At 39.0% G+C, this 19,349-nt stretch overlaps 3 protein-coding genes across 4 annotated transcripts; 2 read left to right on the top strand and 1 right to left on the bottom strand.

Moving 5' to 3' along the window:
- Positions 1-729: 729 nt before the first annotated feature.
- On the bottom strand, positions 730-1,553 carry setd9 (SET domain containing 9). The gene is made up of 2 exons (XM_053329663.1): positions 1,374-1,553; positions 730-1,287 (listed from the first exon to the last, which is right to left on the bottom strand). The coding sequence occupies exons 1-2, from the start codon at positions 1,427-1,429 to the stop codon at positions 765-767; spliced, it is 579 nt and encodes a 192-aa protein (XP_053185638.1). The 5' UTR covers positions 1,430-1,553; the 3' UTR covers positions 730-764.
- Positions 1,554-1,952: 399 nt separating this feature from the next.
- dcun1d1 (DCN1, defective in cullin neddylation 1, domain containing 1 (S. cerevisiae)) lies at positions 1,953-5,097 on the top strand. 2 transcript variants are annotated; one of them, XM_053329664.1, is made up of 8 exons: positions 1,953-1,988; positions 2,645-2,858; positions 3,039-3,207; positions 3,702-3,832; positions 3,911-3,993; positions 4,108-4,204; positions 4,303-4,340; positions 4,442-5,097. In XM_053329664.1, exons 1-8 carry the CDS (start codon positions 1,986-1,988, stop codon positions 4,544-4,546), a joined length of 840 nt encoding a protein of 279 aa, XP_053185639.1. In that variant the 5' UTR covers positions 1,953-1,985; the 3' UTR covers positions 4,547-5,097. The 2 variants fall into 2 exon arrangements, with proteins under 2 accessions (XP_053185639.1, XP_053185640.1); XM_053329665.1 differs by lacking the exon at positions 4,303-4,340.
- A 2,754-nt stretch (positions 5,098-7,851) lies between these two features.
- Positions 7,852-18,113, top strand: ccdc39 (coiled-coil domain containing 39). The gene is made up of 20 exons (XM_053329595.1): positions 7,852-7,938; positions 8,662-8,781; positions 8,937-9,083; positions 9,184-9,342; positions 9,455-9,547; positions 10,018-10,146; positions 10,296-10,487; positions 10,657-10,760; positions 10,870-11,002; positions 12,448-12,642; positions 12,765-12,929; positions 13,009-13,146; positions 13,817-14,025; positions 14,185-14,308; positions 14,427-14,586; positions 14,768-14,874; positions 16,999-17,139; positions 17,275-17,454; positions 17,580-17,668; positions 17,939-18,113. The coding sequence occupies exons 1-20, from the start codon at positions 7,852-7,854 to the stop codon at positions 18,111-18,113; spliced, it is 2,847 nt and encodes a 948-aa protein (XP_053185570.1).
- Positions 18,114-19,349: the final 1,236 nt, after the last annotated feature.

The following is a 19,349-nucleotide window of genomic DNA, read 5'->3' on the forward strand; positions in this document are numbered from 1 at the left end:
CTCGAAGAATAAAGTCACAACATTATTTCACCTGAAGATGGAGTGCTTTGGTTTTTTTCCATGCTTGTCTGCACCACTAAAGGACAGGTAGTAAACTTCCTTTGAGTTATATTTATACCTCTACTCCACAACATTTGATGAGAGAAATGTACTTTTAACTCCACTACACTATTTGCGCAAAAATGTCATCCATAAAATATAAGCATTTTATAAATTAGGATGCAGTTAGTTAAAATGAGCTCAGCCTTGGACAGCTGACTTTCAGGCTACTTTCACATGATCAGTACAACAGAAAACTATTGATATTACTATTTTGACTAATTATCTTTATTTTATTTTGATACTGTGGTACATTTTGTTGGCAACACTTGTGGAATTGTAATGGAGTAGTTTTACATTGCATTGTTGAAGGTTTCACTTGAGTACAGGATCTAAATATTACTTGCAACAACAACTTTGGTCTTGAACATGCAGGTCCAATGGTTGCCCATCTTGCATCCATCTTTATACACTATTTCTACAATGCATACCTGTAAATGTGACGTGAAATGAGACCAGTTGTTTCTTGTGTACATAATTTATTGTTTATTAAATAATTCTAGCCAATTGTAGCCTTTATTCCAATGCTCACTATACAAAGACAGGTGTATTTTTCCCCCAGCCCAGTCAGATGATAATTCTTAAAATAAAGTTTGACTTGTGTCAAAATGTGTTTCTTTTTTTTGTGCTGCCACCACAGCAGAACACTGGAGTGTACTTTGACTCTAACGCACAATGGTGAAGTAGTTGGAGAACAGTTCCTCCCCAGCTTTAATGTCTCTGAGTGACACCAGGACAACACAGCGCAGAGGTCTCTGTATGTCCAGGCTGTAGTTGATGTTAGGAAGATACTGGCGGAGCTCGATGGGAAACTTGTCAGGCACGTCATACTCCTGGTAACATACGTTGGCAGGCCATTCGTTGGAACAGTTGTTCACATACTGACCCACAGCAAGTGGGTTTTGTGGGCTGGCAGTCAGCCAGCTGGTGTCACTCATCATGAAGGGGCCTAGACGGTCCCTTCCACTGCATGACTTGAACACCATTTTGGATATGCCTTTGTCATTTCCATCAATCAAGACGCCATCGATACATCTGAAGACAAAGGGGTTTCCAATGGACTGGAGAAGAATGGGCTCATAGGCCTGGTAGACTGTGCCAGGATACATGGCAACTGTAGCTCCCTTGGGTACAAATCCCCTGGTGACAAAGACTCCAGTTCCTGCAAAGTGCAACGTGCTAGGCTTCCTGTCAATACAGAATCCCAGAGATTGTAACATGGCATCATGTGCACAGACTGGGTTTCCTTCACACTGCTCTTCATCACCTGTTACCTGCCTGAGGAAGTGACTTTGAACTGCTCGGAGCTGCTGCCCATGATCAGCCCCATGACTCCTGCGCAGAACTCTGAAGAGCTTCAGCAGGCTCCCTGAAACCTCTTCATCTGAGAGCAGCTTGTCCTTGGAGCGCCCCCCCACTTGCCGAAGAGTTTTCTCATTTTTAGAAAGGTTCAGTACGACCCAGGGCACAAATCTGTGTCGGTATGACTTCCATTTGCTCTGAAACCTTTTAAGAACTGCTCTAAACATTCAGAGCGGTGTTTGAAAGCTCTGACATGAAGGAATTAGCTTATTCTCATCAATCCTCTAGTCATTTCCGACAAGACGCTTCAAAATAAAGAGGACACGTACGAATATTTCCGAATGAGTAGCCGAACCCTCAAAATTTCATGAGATATACTTTACCATACATGTGTGTTATGCAATGAATAAAAATCGAATCATTTGACACTTTTCGGGACATGAAATAAAACAGGAGCGAGTATATGTGTACTTTTATTCTGAAGAACGATGGCTCAACCGGAAATGTGTCTTGCTTGACTCGTGAAAACTTTACACGCAGTTAGCCAGCTGGATGGGAGGAAGGGGAGTCGGGCGAAGACAAACATGGTAAGAAATGTCTCTTTTTGTTCTTGTGCGGCGATGCAAATGTAAACAGTGCTTACATACATACACTGTTACGTTGGGTGTAATTAATATATCCAACATCATGTGTTAATAGTTTTAATTTTCTTTATAAAATACAAACAAACGTAGCTCTTAACGTTAGCATGAGCTAACTAGCTCAGGGTAACAGTACGTTAGCCTGCTAAGCTTACTAGCTAGCTTTTCAGACCAACTGACCAACAAAATGACACGCTCTATAGCAACATTAGCTATGAATTATTGTTAAGAAAATTTAAAACTATACTGCTTGTTCGGTGTTATCATAAATGTTACTATATCAGCCAAATGACAGTCAATACCTTGTAAGTCGGTCAGAGCTGTCAGGATAGCATGTTATTGCTAGTTCTCTTATGGCTGGTATACAGATGTGTTTCTCCCTGGTTCAGTGTTGATGCAGCTAACAGCTAGCCTATCCTTTGTGGTTTTTGTGTGAAATCTTCAATGGTAAGAGTCCTGCAGTGGTATATAGGTTGTTGTTGAAATGTTCAGGTTCGACCACTGACAGATTAGCACTTATTGCATCAAATAAATGTGTTTAATGGTTGCCAGTGCTGTTCCTCACATTAGTCCATCTGTGTATTTTTATTATCTTTGTACAGAACAAGCTGAAGTCCTCACAGAAGGATAAAGTTCGTCAGTTCATGATTTTCACTCAATCCAACGAGAAGACTGCACTGACCTGCCTGGCACAGAATGACTGGAAACTAGATGTTGCCACCGACAAGTTTTTCCAAAATCCAGAGCTCTATGTTCCAAATCTAAAAGGGGCCTTAGACAAGAAGAAGCTTGAACAGCTGTACAACAGATACAGAGGTATGGACAGTCATTTAATTAATAAGAGTTAAGTACCACTACACTTACAGATGCTATGGACAGTAGATGAATATAGCGCATAGTTCAACACTGTTTAAAATGAGTGATATTGATTGAAGACACTTTTCTTGCACATTACTAATGAATGAAATCACTCTTCACACACACTGTTACATTTAGATCCTCACGATGACAACAAGATCGGCATCGACGGGATCCAGCAGTTCTGTGATGACCTGGGTCTGGACCCAGCCAGTATAAGTGTTCTCCTCATAGCCTGGAAATTCAGGGCAGCAACACAATGCGAGTTCTCAAAACAGGAGTTCATGGATGGCATGTCAGAGCAAGGGTGAGATTGTCTTTAAAAACAAACGAACAAACCAAAAAAAAAGAGAACAAACTTTGTTGACATCCAGAAGGGAAATCCTGAAATTGCTCCTCCACACAGTGAATGGAACCTGGATAATGGTGCATACAAGTCTAAAATAAAATATTCGCTTTATATTTTATTCATTATATTGATTTATTTAGCTATACATACTGCACGATTTTATTTGAGTTTGTATCTAGAGCATTAACTTTATTATAACTATCTATTATTATTGTAAATTGATTCATACCATTTGCTGCCAAAACTACATATAAGTTTAGATGTTTTAGGTTTTGTCTTGATGACACCACAAATAAGCACATTTTATCTTTGGTAAATCATTTATATACAAATACATATTGTGTAATTATTAGTATTAATTATGTTTTTAAAAATCCATATTTAATGAAATGCACTGGAAAAAGTGTTTTTTGTGGTCCATTAGACTGTAAAAATCTGGTTTGTTTCCCCAGGTGTGACAGTATAGACAAGCTAAAAGCTCAGCTGCCAAAGATGGAGCAAGAGTTAAAGGACCAAGGGAGATTTAAGGACTTTTACCAGTTTACATTTAATTTTGCAAAGAATCCTGGCCAGAAAGGTTTGGGTAAGGATCTTTTCTTGGTCATCATTTTAACTGAAAAAAGTTGAGGTGTACATTTAATGCAATTTTTTTCTTTTTTAGATTTAGAAATGGCAATTGCATATTGGAATTTAGTACTGGCTGGAAGATTCAAGTTCCTGGACTTGTGGAACACATTTTTAGTTGTAAGTTAATAACAGCACACCGTGTGTACATGTGGATAAACATTCTGTCGAGATTCAACAATCATCTTTTCTCTTTTACGTTGCCTGAACTTTACCCTGTGCCTTGTATTGCAGGAGCACCACAAAAGATCGATTCCTAAGGACACTTGGAACCTCTTACTAGATTTCAGCACAATGATCACAGATGACATGTCGAATTATGATGAGGAAGGTTTGTACAGGGTTTTGCTCAATTGAAAATGTACACACTGTGTAGACACATGATGAGACACATCTGTGACCCGTAATTATCCCCCCATAATGTTATAGATGTGATTGATGCTGCTACCCTGCGTCACACAGGCCTAGTATGGTTTAACAATATTAAAATATCACTGTTAGCAACCATCATGTCTTCATACATGTTGTTCAAAGTCAAATGATTTAACCCTTTCTGTTTGTTCAACAGGAGCATGGCCTGTCCTTATTGACGACTTTGTGGAGTTTGCACGGCCACACATCGGGACCAAAAGTACGGCAGTTTAAGGGCTCCTCTGAAGGAACATCCATGTGAGGTTTCCACAAAAACAAGAGAGCGCAGTGAATGGAGAAAGTGGACCGCACTGAGCTGAGAACTATGTTGCCTTTTCAACCCTCAGGACTGAAATATTTTACACAGCAGAGACTTTATATATGTGTGTATGTGTATGTACATATATATATAAAAAAAAGGCATATCACTTTGTTGGTCAACTTGTGGTGGTTTGGAACTTTTAACTAAAGTATTGGGCTTTTTTGTGTGCGCTCAAGCCAACTAGAGAGGAGTCACCATCTTGGCCCACCTGGTTCATTGATGTGGTTGGGCTCTGCTAAAAAGCAGGTAGATAGACACACTTTTGAATTGTAATCTAAACACGAGGGTTTACCAGGGGATGTTGTTCTTTAAATATTGAATTGAATTTTAATACTCTTGTGTGCATTCCTAATTTTTGATTTGTTTTATGATACATTTGTGTGACAAGTCAGTATAAAACATTGATTGTAATTTTTTAAGCATAATGCTGTTTCTTTAAACACAAATGTATAAAGTAAAATAAATGTTTCAATTTGGTATCTTTAAAGCTGCTGGACCTCAGTGTGCTTATGTGTAAATAGAAGTGATTCTCAGTAGCCCCTGGTTAAGGAATGGGTTATTTTGATTTAGGGCTTGTATGAGTTTTTTTATAAATCAGGAGGATGTTTTGAGTTAAATAAGTCAAATGTGAGCTAAAATAGAGGAGGTCTTTGTTCCTCTAGTTGGAGGTAATTTATTCTTATCTTGTAATATTTTCTTTTGAATTTAGGGTACTGTAGACAGTGCTGTATTACAAACAAAACCAAAGTACCTCATGATATGCACATAAAACATTATGTTCTTTGAAGGATACACTAAATAGTCCATGTGGACATACTATAGTTGATCACAGTATTTGTTAAATACTGTCAAAGTACAGAAATCCCCTAAGGTTGTCCTTTAAGGTGCCGACACAATGGATAAAATATGCCAACGTTCTGTATTTTCTGTCTGTTATTGGTAAATCAGGAAGAAGTACCATACTATCATTTCAGTGGAAGAAAAAGTGTTAGCACCCTTAAAGTACCCCCGCAAGATGTAATACAGTGCCCTAAGAGTTGCCATTGTATAGGGATGAGCTGGAGGGTGTGTGTGGGTGTCCTTGTAGTAAACTAAACAAACAAAAAACAAAAAGACGTATTTAGGGTTCCTGTAAGTGCAGAATTTTATGTAGTTTCAAAGAAAAACATTGTCCTCCAGTGAAGAACATGAGAGACTTTTCCCTGCAAGATGCCCTTACAATGGAGTACACTATGATAGAAATAACATGTGTATGTAGGCTGGCCATTAAGAAAATATAACACCATCAAAAACATATAGCTGTTGAAGCAGACAGTATTCCACTCAGTTGATTTTGACACAGTACTGCTCACTGGTTTGCGGTATATGGATTAAATATTATTATTATTATAAGAATACATTAATAATATATGTAGACTGTATTTAGGTCTGTCCAAGATCTAAAACATGCTAAAAAATATGCTGGATAAGATATGTTCCATGTTTATACTCATTATACTACATATTTTGTAAACTGGATATAAGCCTTGTGGTGTAGTAAAACCTTAAAAGGAAAACAATATTCTTTTCTAAAAAGGTGTTTCCAAGCTTTTAGCTTGGATTAAGTTGCATTTGTAGAGATGGATATTGGGTTACTTTATGATTACAGAATCCCAAGTAGGTAGGGGAGAGTGGGGTAAGTAGTGCCAATTTTTACTTAAAGTGCCCTTAAAACAAGGGGACAACAGTAATGCCTCCAACTAAGATATCTACATATAGTTTAGGATGCTGTGCATCCCTGGGAACAATTACTTTGGATGTTAAACAAACAGTTTGAGAAATATAGCTTTAGAAAAAAAAAGTGTCCTGTGGCACAACTTGCCCCCGGTAGGGGGTAAGTTGTGCCATTAGAGAGAATACAGTGGGGTAAATTGTGCCATTGATAATTGAAGTAAAACAGATCATTTTAATCTCACAAATGATAATGCTATATAAAAGTAAAACAAATTCAATACAATTTACTTATAAAAACATTCGTATTGTGCTGCTAGAGGTGAAATTCTCCTCCGGAGCATAGAAGGGTTCAACGTCTCCTTTTCGTATTTGTATTTGTGTGGCATGATGGTCTAAAATTAAGAATATCACATAGTTTTAGTGATCAAATGTAAGAATACAATATACAATAACAATAAAATACAATTAACTAATATATCATAAATAATCATAAGTTGGGTTAAGTTGTCCCAGTGGCACAACTTACCCCACGCCCTTTGGCACAAATTACCCCAGACCCACCATTTTGAAAAAAATGTATCCCCCAGCTGTTTTGAGCTAGTATCATGCTAACTGTATATACTCATGCTGTAGCTTACTAAAGCACTAAAACATGTATGAACTGTTTTCAAAGTTGTCTACAATTGTTCAAACACAGCACTAAAAAAAACTTGATCATAGAAATTTTACTTTGGAGGGCAAAAAATTGTTTTTTGAACTTAAATGTGCCAACCTCTCAAGCCAAGTGTCTCCCCTCTTCACAAGATGAGTGAAATGGATGCCTCTTCAAAAATATGTGGTCACATGAGCAACTTCTTCAATGGTTTTCTAGATAACCGGGGTGGAACTACTTACCCCTTGGCACAAATTACCCCACTCTCCCCTACAGGAAATTGAAGACATTACAGAGAGAGAAGATGAGAGATAAAAATGTATTAGATTTATTAGATCATGTGAGACCAGTAGAACTTAAACCTCTGCCTAGGCATGTTAAAAAGTTTAACAAGATGTAAGCCTATCCTGTCATAAAAATCTGGAAGACAACCTTTTTTAGTTGCGCTGCAAACAGGCAAAACTTTTCAAATTCGACATTGCCTGAGACAACTGCATGAGTCCACCGATCATTCTCTGGTCGGTGAACTCATGAAGCTGATAAGACCCAGCTGTTATCCTCTGTCATTAACATTTACAAACTCATGGCCAAAAGATTTCTCCTTTGATTTCACCAGTCTTTCACCAGTTTGAATGTTTTGAAGCTGACTCGAGCCTCGCGCTGCCACCATAGACTGTATGGCTGCCACCCACCGGTGACAACCATCTAAGGCGCGTGTGGTTGCTAAGGGCGACTGACAACAGACAGCGGTTACAGCAGTTACCGCAAACTGGAGAAAGAAACCGTGATAGCTGGTCAAATTTAATTTAGCGGGACAAAATATCACTTCAGAACAGTTTTTCTGTTTGTTTCTTGAGGCTCAGTTAAGCGGTGGTGAAACATGTCTACAGATGTATTTGACGGAGGCTGGGATGAGCGCTTTGCTCTCCCAGAGCTGAACGCTGAAAACAAGGCTCTGCTAGAAGAGGTGAGTGTAGGGTAGTTAACCTAAATTACTTGTTCATGACACTGATGATCAAGTAGTTCATTCTTGTAGCCTAGAATACTCTTATCAATGCCAACTGTTCAATAAATTACCTAATACATTGGAGTAGTATGTAACATCTACTTTTAAAAGTCAAAATCAGTAGCTTTAAGGTCATGTGACCTAAGGGCTCCAACTTAATTAGGTTAATGTTACTGCATAGATACCAGTGGTGGAAGAAGTATTCAGACCCCTCACTTAAGTACAAGTAACAATTAAGCAATGTAAAACATCATTTCATAAACACATATTATAAGCTTGATATAGAAGTAGTGGTTAGGTCCCTCTGACTAACATATTATATAAGTCAAGTATATTCTTATGTAACACTAAAGAGTAAAAAGTATAATATTTACCTCTGAAATGTAGTAGAGTGGAACTGTTTACTCATGTAAAATACAAGTACCCCAAAATTGTGATGAATATGATTCAGGGATTGAAATGCAACCGTTGTATATTTTGTTCATTTCTAATTATTGGGTAATTCTCTCTATATTTTTTGCGGTCATGTGACTCCGTTATTATAGTGAACTAATGCAATGTACAATTATGACAACGTTACTGGTTAAGTGTCCATATCTGATCCGTATTTCATCACAAAATATTTGTAACTGACATGCTGTGGATTGTCTGTCACGTATCATCAGCTTGTGATTTCAACTACAGATCAGTAAGAAAGAGAAGGAGCTGGTGCAACTGGAAATCAAAGTGGAGAAAAACAAAGATCAAAAGCAGTTCTTCAGTGAATTCCTCAAAAATGCCAAACAGGAGCTGGAAAATACTGAGGTACAGTACAAAACTTGATTTGTATTTACTCTATGTGTCTGAAAAGTGTATGTTAATAAGCGTGCAGAGTTTACACTTGAATAATGGATAGGAGACACTAGATTACAGTGTCAGGGTGTGCTGTTCATTTATCATTTTGATTTTTCTGCACATAGGCTCTGTGCAAGGCCAAGGAAAGAGAAGAAGAGTTGGAAATGCACCTCACAGCCCTCGCTGAGAGAGAGACAGGTCGCCTGGTGCAGGAGACTACTAAGATGGACAACACACTTAGATCTTTAGCAGAGAGGAGAAACATGCTAGAGGTCTATAACATCCACAGCGTGTATACCTCAACTGTAGAATTGGCTATACAGTTGCTGTTGGTGCCATAATGTGCTACTTAACATTTGTTCATATCCTCAGAACCACATCTTCAAGGCTAAACAGAAGCTAGAGGAGTTTAGGAACCAGATGAACTGGGACCAGCAGACCATGAACGCCTTTTTGGATGAGTCAGCACGCAAAGATGAGGACACGATGGCCATCATCAAGTACGCCCAGCAAGATGAGCAGAGGATCAAGGTAATGAGAAAAGGCCTGTACGTAGATTTGCAGCAGCCATTACTTACAAACTTAACTGCTGTTACTTGCTCTGTCTGACTCATACTGAGCTTTATAATCTCTCTTGATGTAGTCACTAACTCTGGCTATAGAGAAGAAGACACTGGAGGCCAGTGAAAAGCACAAAGCACTCGACAAGGAATTGACTGAGACTATTACTGCACAGGTACTGTAAGAAAACACACATTCTCACTGTTAATATGGCTGATTCTTGCTGAGCACGGATATTTTAAAGAATATTTTTTTATGAGTGGATGAAGGAAGATGAGAAGGTTGTCTTTATATCCCTGTAATAGATAAAACATACAAAAATACTCCCTTGTCAGGCAGAAAAGGGAAATTGAAATTTGAAATTGATGTCTGCTAACCAACATGGGACCCATTGCACTGATATATACATTAATCCCCATGCCACTGGCACCTGGCAGATTATTGTCTAAGAACAATTTATGTTGTTTTGACATCAACATATTTGACTTTGCAATGTTTATGTCTCTCAGCCTATGACATTTACTTGCAAGTATAAATTTAGCTTTACATCATATTCTTCATATCACTCCTCTTGGGAGCTATCTTTAAATCTATTAACCGGCAGATGCCACAGACAACAACATTTTTCTCCTGCTCTCCCATCAGATTGCTTTGGACAAGACTACAGAGAATCTGCAGCAGGCCCACCTGGAAACACAGCAGCTCATCCACCAGTGGGAAAACACCATCAAGCAGATGAAGCAACGAGACACTGAGATGCAGCAGTGTGCGCTGGTAAATGTTACAGCAGACATGCTGATGAAAACCAAGGCACATTAACTGCTGAACAATAAAAGACACCAAAATGTGAAAACACACACAAAACAGAACAGTTGAGTAACACCAAAAGTTTGTACTCCTCTCTCATTCCTTTGTCATTTCAGCAACTTGCCCAAGCCAATCAGAATATCAGGGAGAAAAACGCAACCATTGCAGAGAAGAAGCACTTGCTTGACACTCAGAGGAACAACAATAAGGAAACCGAGAGGAAGACAAGCATTGCCAACCGGCAGGCTGCAAAACTGCGGCAAGATCTGAAGGAGCAGGAGAATAACTGCAGCAGGCTGAAGGATGAGGTCAGCATCTCTGAGCAGCTCAACATGAAAAACTAGTTACCAGAGACTCCTATTAACAAATAGTTTTAATCATGGGTATATTTGAATGTGTGCTCATAGAATCTTACAATGAATTAAAAATCTGGCTTTATCTTGTAAGAGTGATTGATTTATTCTCATGTGTCCACAGCTGGATAGTTGTAAAGGCACACTGGACAGAGCGACCTCTGATGTGGACTCTTTGACATCCCGCATGTCCAGGATGAAGAAAGACATCCAAGATAACAATGACAAGTCAGATCTCATGTGTTAATCTTAATCTTTACAGTGATATGATTTTAAATCTAAATCAGTACATAACTCCAAACTATCTGACTTTTTTTTGTATGTTTGTGTGTTGTAGACTTAAGCAGGCCAGGACTTACAATGTTGCGCTGGAGGAGAAGCTGGAAGTTGTGACACAGACTGCCCTCAGTGAGGAGGAGCGAGCTGCCCAGATGGACCAGTTCCTCAAGGAGGAGGAGCAGGACATCAAGGTGAGCAGCCACACAAACTGTTTTTCTCCAGTATGAAGAGAACTTACAATACATGTCCCAGCTTAACCTTATTTTCAGGTGTTCACCTCAGGAAACTCTTTCATTATCATTTTTGCTTTATAGGTTGGCTGGTTTTGTCATGAATTTAAAGACATCAATATACCTGCAAAAACAAATTTGGGTAATTAGTGTGTCTCTACATCTTAGTTGTGGGTGGCTGCCACACTTTCATTTTTTAATTAAAATAAAGGTGCCTACTGCATGTTTAAAATGAAATAAACATTTAATCTTATTTTGCAACCTGATAGGGTAAATCATGCATAAGGAAGACATACAAACTTCAAATGCAGTTTTAATTAGAGTTGTACAATTATAGACATGAAATAGAGTAAAAGTGGCCTTTTTTAGGGATGTGTGAAGGGTGTAATTTCCACTGGCGATGGGTAGGGGGTGGCATGTCCACATCATTTTTACCCTAACATGTCTCTGAAAATTGTCATGTCCAGCGGCTGTAATCCTGATGAGATGAGCTCTGAACTGATAAAACTTTGATATTACATTAACCCGTTATTATTCAATTATTACCATGAATTCACTGCAATAAGCTTAACATGCAGTGTGGAGGATTTAGTGGCATCTAGTGGTGGCACAGTGATTCTTATTTTCAGGTGATTATACTTGAATTAAAACATATTTATTTATTTCAGCAAAGTTTGTTCCACTATAAACTACTAAATTCTACACATTGCACTTGTGTTTTTTGTTTGTCTAGCTTTGTTTTGTCCTGGGTTTTGCCTTAGAGGCTACAGGTGGAGGATGTTGGTTCTGTGCCGTCCACTTTTCAGGGTAAAACAGACAAACAAATATTTTGAAATTTCAGTTAGTGTTCTCCCCAAAAACAAGAGAAAAGTCTGCACACTGCAGCTCCCACTGCAGGTATTTATTTGTATATCACCAACGTGAAGTTTCGAGCACAGTGCTCTTCTTCAGACTGAAGTCTGAAGACTGCATTGGGAGCTGCCCACCTGCTTTATTCGTCTTCTGGATGTGTGTGTCCACCACAAACTTTTTTTATTCTCCACAAATTAAAAAAAAACAAAACTAGAATTGAACATAAAAAATATCTACCAGTGAAATCTAAACTAGTGCATTACTTTTACAGCAAGGGTCATTACATTTTTTCCATCGGATTATCATGTGATAATGTAATATTTGATTGACTGAATAAATATTGATATAAATGCAGGAAATTGAAGATTTTTTTGACGACATTCAGCTTCATTGTGTGTCCCACACCTATGTCCTTGATAGATATTGTCAATATTTCTGCAGGCTGTCATACATTTGCCGTATCAATGCAGTTTGAGCTCAAAATGTACTAATAAGAAAATGCTGTGACACTGTGAACTATATACTGTGTAACCCTGTTTTGTGCACTACAACAGGAGCTGGATGTCCAGCTGCGTGACTGCAGGGAGGAGCTGTATCGTCACAAAGAACATTTACATGCCGTCAAGATGAAGGAGAAGGATTCTATTGCTCATGTTTCCAGAAGCAAATCCACCATCATCGGTCTGGACGGTCAGCTCAGGAAACTGGAGAAGGAATTAATAAGACAGCAGAAAACCATGAGTGGACAGGCATGCTTAACAGAAAAAAAAAACACACACAGAAATGTGCAGATTTACAGCTACACTACACAGCTTTCTCATATGCATACTTTATATACAAATATTTCCTTTCACTTCCCTGCCTGGTGTAGGACACCCAGATTGTGTGCCTGGGTAGAAAACTGGCACGACTGCAAGGTGACATTCACTCCGATGAAAAAGTAGTGCTAGAAACGAAGATTGCTGAGCTGAACAAAACCCTGGATGAGAAGAAGAAGACGGCCAATATGCTTACCAACACACTCAAGGAGTCTGAGGTCAGACTACATGCTTGTTACCTCAGCGTCTTATTCTGTATTTTTCACAAATAATCCTGTGTCACATGTATCTTTCTAGGATGATATTCGCTATTTGAGGAAAGAGATGGACAAGTCAGAAGCTCAGAAGAAAGATCTGACCGGCAAAGTGAAAGAACTAATTGTGCTTCAACACAGCAATGAAAAGGAGCTGATGATAGTCAGGGCTAGGAAGCAGGTAACTAACTCATGTCCTGGCAGGTATCACAAATTCAGAATGAAAATCTGAAGGCTGTTGTGTTCAATTTGTGTTTAGGGGTTTAAGTGCTTCTTGGAAAATTATACTCCATCCATAGATAACATAAAGTATTTATAGCCTCTAAATATCAATCATTTGACTAGCCACTTCAACACCGGAGATTAACTGACATGATTTATTCACATGTTATAGACTCAATGAATAAAAAAATAATCACTAGATAGTTGAGTAATAGGAATAGACTTCTAATTCTCACCTTTTGACAAGATAATGCAAACATGGCAACACTCATCCACCAGTAATCAGCTGCACGTACAGTAAAGGCACCACAGTGGTTTTTGTCATCCTCTACAATGACTTACATACATTCTACTCATTACTTTCATACAAAATGAAAAGATCTGCTTCTAACGAATCTAAAAGAGTTGTGATGAAACCTTTTCCTTTCAGCACATGGAAATAGATTCAGAAACAAATATACCTAAATGTTCATGCATGGTAATCTCTGGAATACCTGATGGATGTTAGAAGGTTTTCACATAATTTAAAAAAAAAAGGATCTATTTTGTATCTGAAAATAATTGCCATCTACATGCACAACAAATGCCTGCAAACACACGTGTTGCTGACCTCACCTGTCCCTTTTTAGGACAACATGGTGGAGCACAACATCCTGAAGATAGAGGTCAAGCGTGTGAGGGATCTGCTGTACAACAAGACGGACAGCATGCTGACCTTGGAGAAGAGGAAACTGGACCTGCAGAGAGCCATAAAGGAGCGGGAGGATGAGATCAAGGTTTACAGAGAAATGCTCAACCAGCAGCTCAAGATCAGCGAGCAGGAGAGGCAGAAACTCAGGTAAAGAACTCAGCTGTGACCCCAAATCTCACTTTCCTGGGGCCTTTGCTCATCAGGCCGACTACTGACGAAATGATCAAACATTTCTAACTTTTCTTTTAGTTGTTTCATTTGATCTTGAAAAAAATATGATTTAATTTAACTTTGATTCTCTGTCAGTGCTGAGCTGAATGAGAAACTATACAAGATTGACATGATGAAAAAACGTTTTGAGGTTGTGACCCTCTCAATGGCTCCTCCTGAGGGGGAAGAGGAGAAATCGCAAGCTTACTACATCACAAAGGTGAGAGGACAAACGCACCATCATGTCGCATACAGAGACTGTTAAAGCAGAACAAGGTTGCATTTATTTGTCTGCAGTGCACCAGCATTTTAAATCTCTGCTGTGTGCTTTTCCCCAGGCTGCTCAAGAGAGAGAGGAGCTCAGGCAGAAGGGAGACAGTCTTGATTCCCGAATTCGCAAGATGGAGCTGGAAAATAGAGCTCTGGAGAACACTATTCAACTGTTCAACAACAGTAACTCTGTCTTTCGGAAATCCCTCAACAGAGTCAATGAGTCCAGTACGTATGGCGAGGTAGACAGAATGAAACAACCCAGCCGGCTTCCTTTCCCTTTGAGGAACAAAAGAAAATCTCTCCAACTAGTTATTCATTCATTCATTTTTCATTTAAGTATTTTGAAAGATAGCACAACATTTCAAATAGGAACTGATTATTCGTTCTTAATTTCTGTTGGGTTCAGGTCCAGAGTACCAGGAAAAGCAGAAGCTGGAAGAGCAGCTCAAAGTTGCTGAAGAGACATTGAAGTACAAGAAAAAACTGGTCCAAGAGCTCCAACAGGACTTACAGGTTATTTCTATTTATAGACTTATTGTTGAGCAGAATACTTGATATGTTATCCTTAATCAGTAAGTGCCAAATGTCAATCATTTTTGATGTTGTATTTGTTTCTCTTTCCATTTACTGTTGCCAATTATTAGTGTAATAATCAACATACTTCATATAATGACACTCAGTCAACAATTCAGCTCATATAAAAACAAAACAACTCAGCTTATATAATAGATTCTTACCTTCACTGGCGGCACTATAGTTGGTGATATTGATCTGGGTGAATTGGCACAAACCTTTATCTTTTAACTAGCACACACTGATGTTTCCAGAAGTTGGTGACTGTTTTTTGATAAAAATACTCACACAGACACCTGTTGTATTATTATCCCAGTTATCTGGTCTGTCATCTTACTTATCTGATACATGCAGGAGGAAGTGTGCTCATGCTGGTTTAAAAACAAATCATGACAGCCCAGCTCAGTTTACAGCATGACTGTTTTTGTCTCTTCATAGCTCTCTTAATATACAGTGGGGAGAACAAGTATTTGATACACTGCCCATTTTGCAGGGTTTTCCCACTTACAAAGCATATAGAGGTCTGTAATTATTTTATCATAGGTACACTTCAACTGTGAGAGACGGAATCTAAAACAAAAATCCAGAAAATCACATTGTATGATTTTTGAATAATTAATTTGCATTTTATTGCATGACATAAGTATTTGATCACCTACCAACCAGTAAGAATTATGGCTCTCACAGACCTGTTAGTTTTTTTTAAGAAGCCCTCCTGTACTCCACTCATTACCTGTATTAACTGAACCTGTTTGAACATGTTACCTGTATAAAAGACACCTGTCCACACACTCAATCAAACAGACTCCAACCTCTCCACAATGGCCAGAGAGCTGCGTAAGGACATCAGGGATAACATTGTAGAGCTGCACAAGGCTGGGATGGGCTACAGGACAATAGGCAAGCAGCTTGGTGAGAAGGCAACAACTGTTGGCACAATTACTAGAAAATGGAAGAAGTTCAAGATGACGGTCAATCTCCCTCGGTCTGGGGCTCCATGCAAGATCTCACCTCGTGGGGCATCAATGATCATGAGGAAGGTGAGGGATCAGCCCAGAACTACACGTCTGAAGTTTGCCAGTGACAATCTGGATGATCCAGAGCAGGAATGGGAGAAGGTCATGTGGTCTAATGAGATAAAAATAGAGCTTTTTAAAATAGAGCTTTTTGGTCTAAACTCCACTCGCCGTGTTTGGAGGAAGAAGAAGGATGAGTACAACCCCAAGAACACCATCCCAACCGTGAAGCATGGAGGTGGAAACATCATTCTTTGGGGATGCTTTTCTGCAAAGGGGACGGGACGACTGCACCGTATTGAGGGGAGGATGGATGGGGACATGTATCTCTTTCCCTCAGTAAGAGCATTGAAGATGGGTCGTGGCTGAGTCTTCCAGCATGACAACGACCCGAAACACACAGCCAGGGAAACTAAGGAGTGGCTCTGTAAGAAGCATCTCAAGGTCCTGGAGTGGCCTAGCCAGTCTCCAGACCTGAAACCAATAGAAAATCCTTGGAGGGAGCTGAAAGTCCGTATTGCCCAGTGACAGCCCCGAAACCTGAAGGATCTGGAGAAAATCTGTATGGAGGAGTAGGCCAAAATCCCTGCTGCAGTGTGTGCAAACCTGGTCAAGAACTACAGGAAATGTCTGATCTCTGTAATTGCAAACAAAGGTTTCTGTACCAAATATTAAGTTCTGTTTTTCTGATGTATCAAATACTTATGTCATGCAATAAAATGCAAATTAATTATTTAAAAATCATAACAATGTGATTTTCTGGATTTTTGTTTTAGATTCTGTATCTCACAGCTGAAGAGTACCTATTTTTTTGCTTTTGTCAGACACTCTGTCTTCCTGTGTTCTTATTTCCTCTCTCAATTATGACTAACTTTAATATTTGTTGTGTTCCTCATAGGATATTTGGTTACAAAGAACTCGCTGGACTGCTCTTGTCTCTCTGTGTCACCCAGGCAGACTAATCTTACATTTTTCGGCATGGGTGTGTGTGTGTCTCTGTGCCTTGCCTTTGTTTACTCTATTGTGTATTTCTGCTCTCCGTTTCCAGGACATGAACAATACATTGGAGAATCTGCTGCAAGAGGAGCTGATGGAGAAAGATAAGATAGAGCACAAGCAGACACTCATCACTAAACTGAACAAAGAAATCTCTTCTCAGCAAGAGAAAATCGATAGAGCCACAAAACAGGTTTGACGTTCACCTCTACCACTACTAAACATATTTGATACTTTCCTCTGTTACTACAATAGGATTACTATTGTTATACACACATCTGTGGCCCTAATCATATTTTATCTTATGCATTATTCTACTATTTCTTAGTGCTCCAAACTCACCAAAGAAATCCGCACAGCAAAAAACACCAAAGCAGAGACTTTTGAAGAAAAGGACATCAAGCTGAGACAGTTGAAAGAATTCAACAAGAATGTTAACAAGATGCTGAATGAGGCTATGGAGGACCAACCTGACCTCAGAGCAGAGCTGGAGAAATACTTCCTGCAGGTATACAACAAGATTCATGAAGCATTTATCTAGGACAGGCAGGGATTTACTTTCATTAGTGGAGTCATTTGGTAAAAAAAAAGAACCATGTACACTGCTCAAGTTAATAGTGCTGTTTCTCTCAGGCCAATCTGTCTCTTCCGTCTCCGGCGTCCACTCCTACCAGCAGCCGAAGCTCCAAGTCAAGCTCTTCCCACAGCTCAGGCTCTCTCAGGTCAGGCTGCTCCTGGCTCACAATTCTAACAAACTGTATAATTAAGTATGTTAATAAAACTGCTAACACTCTTATATTAATAACCAGTCATCTGAGGAAGACTGTGCCTTCACTGGGACGCTCCAGTGTCAAGCAGTGTATCAGACCTTCTCTTGTCATTCTCTTAATAAATAATACATTTCCGTTTCTGTGTACCCCTTCCACAGAAAAGATAAGAGATTTTAGTTGTCTTTTTACAAATATATGAAGGCGTTGTTCTCTGTGCTGTAGGTGTCCCTCGTCTTCAGCCAGCAGCAGCCCCAGGTCATCTACACTTTCCCCCGTACTGAAGACTGTGGAACTGGGCCTGGATCTGCCTGTAACTTCCCCTCCTCTCACCACCTCCAGGCGCTCCAGCTCTGCCAGCAGCACCAGCAGCACCGGCAGCAAGTTAAAGAACCCTTGATGTGCTGCTCCGCTGACTGACGGCTGCTGTGATTTTGGTTACTAACGGCTAGTTATAGTTAGCTATAGTTGCACAGAATCACTGTTTTATCACATAATTGATAAAATGCTGAAATGTGTTAATAAAAGAGGTTCAGGACAATATGTGTGTTCTGTATTTTGACATTATGTATTTTGAATTTGTGTTATTTGGAGACTTTGTTCACTTTCCCCTGCAGTTATATTTATTTATGTAAATCTAATGCAGCCTGAAAGGAAGACTTGAGATTCTTTAAGAAAAGATTGGATGTGCCCTCTAAGTGTAGATAGACTGTAGTTTGTGGCAGTAACAATGTGAACAGACATTTTTCTTTTCCAATAAAAGAAAGATTCTAATTTACAAGACAGGAGTGAGTGCATTTTCTTTCTAGACTCCAAGCATGTATTAAACTACTTAACTATTGACACATTTTCACCTCCATCATGGTTTATAATTAAGTAAATAAACTCAAGCTTAGAAACCAAGCCCGACAGGCTGAAAAGGTAGAGTGCTTTCTCATATTTCACTGGGTTTTCTTCCAACCTTTGATACTGACTGGACTTGCTGCATTCAAAGATATGATGTATTGTTGTTGACATGTCACACCATGTGAATAAGGGTTTGACTTCCTCATACAGAACAAAGTACCCTGAGGCTCAGTGAGAGCAGAAGGAAGACTTTCTCACAACGGATTTCTCTCTTTTTCTGAAATACAGCTTCAACATAATGCTGCTGATCCTGTTTGCTGCATGTTTGGTCTCATGCGCTGCACAAACAAGTAAGTACACAGGCAGAAATTTGTGGAAAAGAAATGTTTTTTAAATGAATAAACAGACTGTGAGTAAATCTCCAGCTCAAGTTTGCAGTGAAATATCTGCAGTTGCCTTTTTGGTGATTTGATTTGGGAATATAGCTGAAAAGGAAAAAGGCAACAACTGCACTGTCTTCATTTGCTCAATAAAGATACCTTATTTTAGTTATTATTATACGTGTTATATTTGTAAAAGTATCTTTATTTATAAGTAAAGACTGCAGATGTTCTCTTTTTCCTTTTCAGTGAATTTTTTGATAATTGTAAATACAGCTGAAAGAAAGTTTGTTTAAAAAACTCTAGATTGTAAATGTTGTCTGTATTCATTTTAAATATTTCCTCAGCGTCCATCGGGGGGGCATCCACACAACCATTCCAGGCAACAGCTGGCTCCCCCTCACCTGAAC

This window comes from Scomber japonicus, chromosome 12 (genome assembly GCF_027409825.1).
Source record: "Scomber japonicus isolate fScoJap1 chromosome 12, fScoJap1.pri, whole genome shotgun sequence".
Taxonomy (NCBI): domain Eukaryota; kingdom Metazoa; phylum Chordata; class Actinopteri; order Scombriformes; family Scombridae; genus Scomber; species Scomber japonicus.

Excerpts from the sequence above, each read along its gene's own strand:
- setd9 (XM_053329663.1), bottom strand. The coding sequence starts at position 1,429 with ATGGGGCTGATCATGGGCAGCAGCTCCGAGCAGTTCAAAGTCACTTCC. Across the intron at positions 1,288-1,373 it reads AAAGTCACTTCCTCAGGCAG|GAAGCCTAGCACGTTGCACT; the intron begins GTAACAGGTGAT and ends CTGTATTGACAG.
- dcun1d1 (XM_053329664.1), top strand. Across the intron at positions 3,833-3,910 it reads TCCTGGCCAGAAAGGTTTGG|ATTTAGAAATGGCAATTGCA; the intron begins GTAAGGATCTTT and ends TTTCTTTTTTAG. Across the intron at positions 4,341-4,441 it reads CCCTGCGTCACACAGGCCTA|GAGCATGGCCTGTCCTTATT; the intron begins GTATGGTTTAAC and ends TTTGTTCAACAG.
- ccdc39 (XM_053329595.1), top strand. The coding sequence starts at position 7,852 with ATGTCTACAGATGTATTTGACGGAGGCTGGGATGAGCGCTTTGCTCTC. Across the intron at positions 8,782-8,936 it reads AGGAGCTGGAAAATACTGAG|GCTCTGTGCAAGGCCAAGGA; the intron begins GTACAGTACAAA and ends TTCTGCACATAG. Across the intron at positions 12,643-12,764 it reads AGAAAACCATGAGTGGACAG|GACACCCAGATTGTGTGCCT; the intron begins GCATGCTTAACA and ends TGCCTGGTGTAG.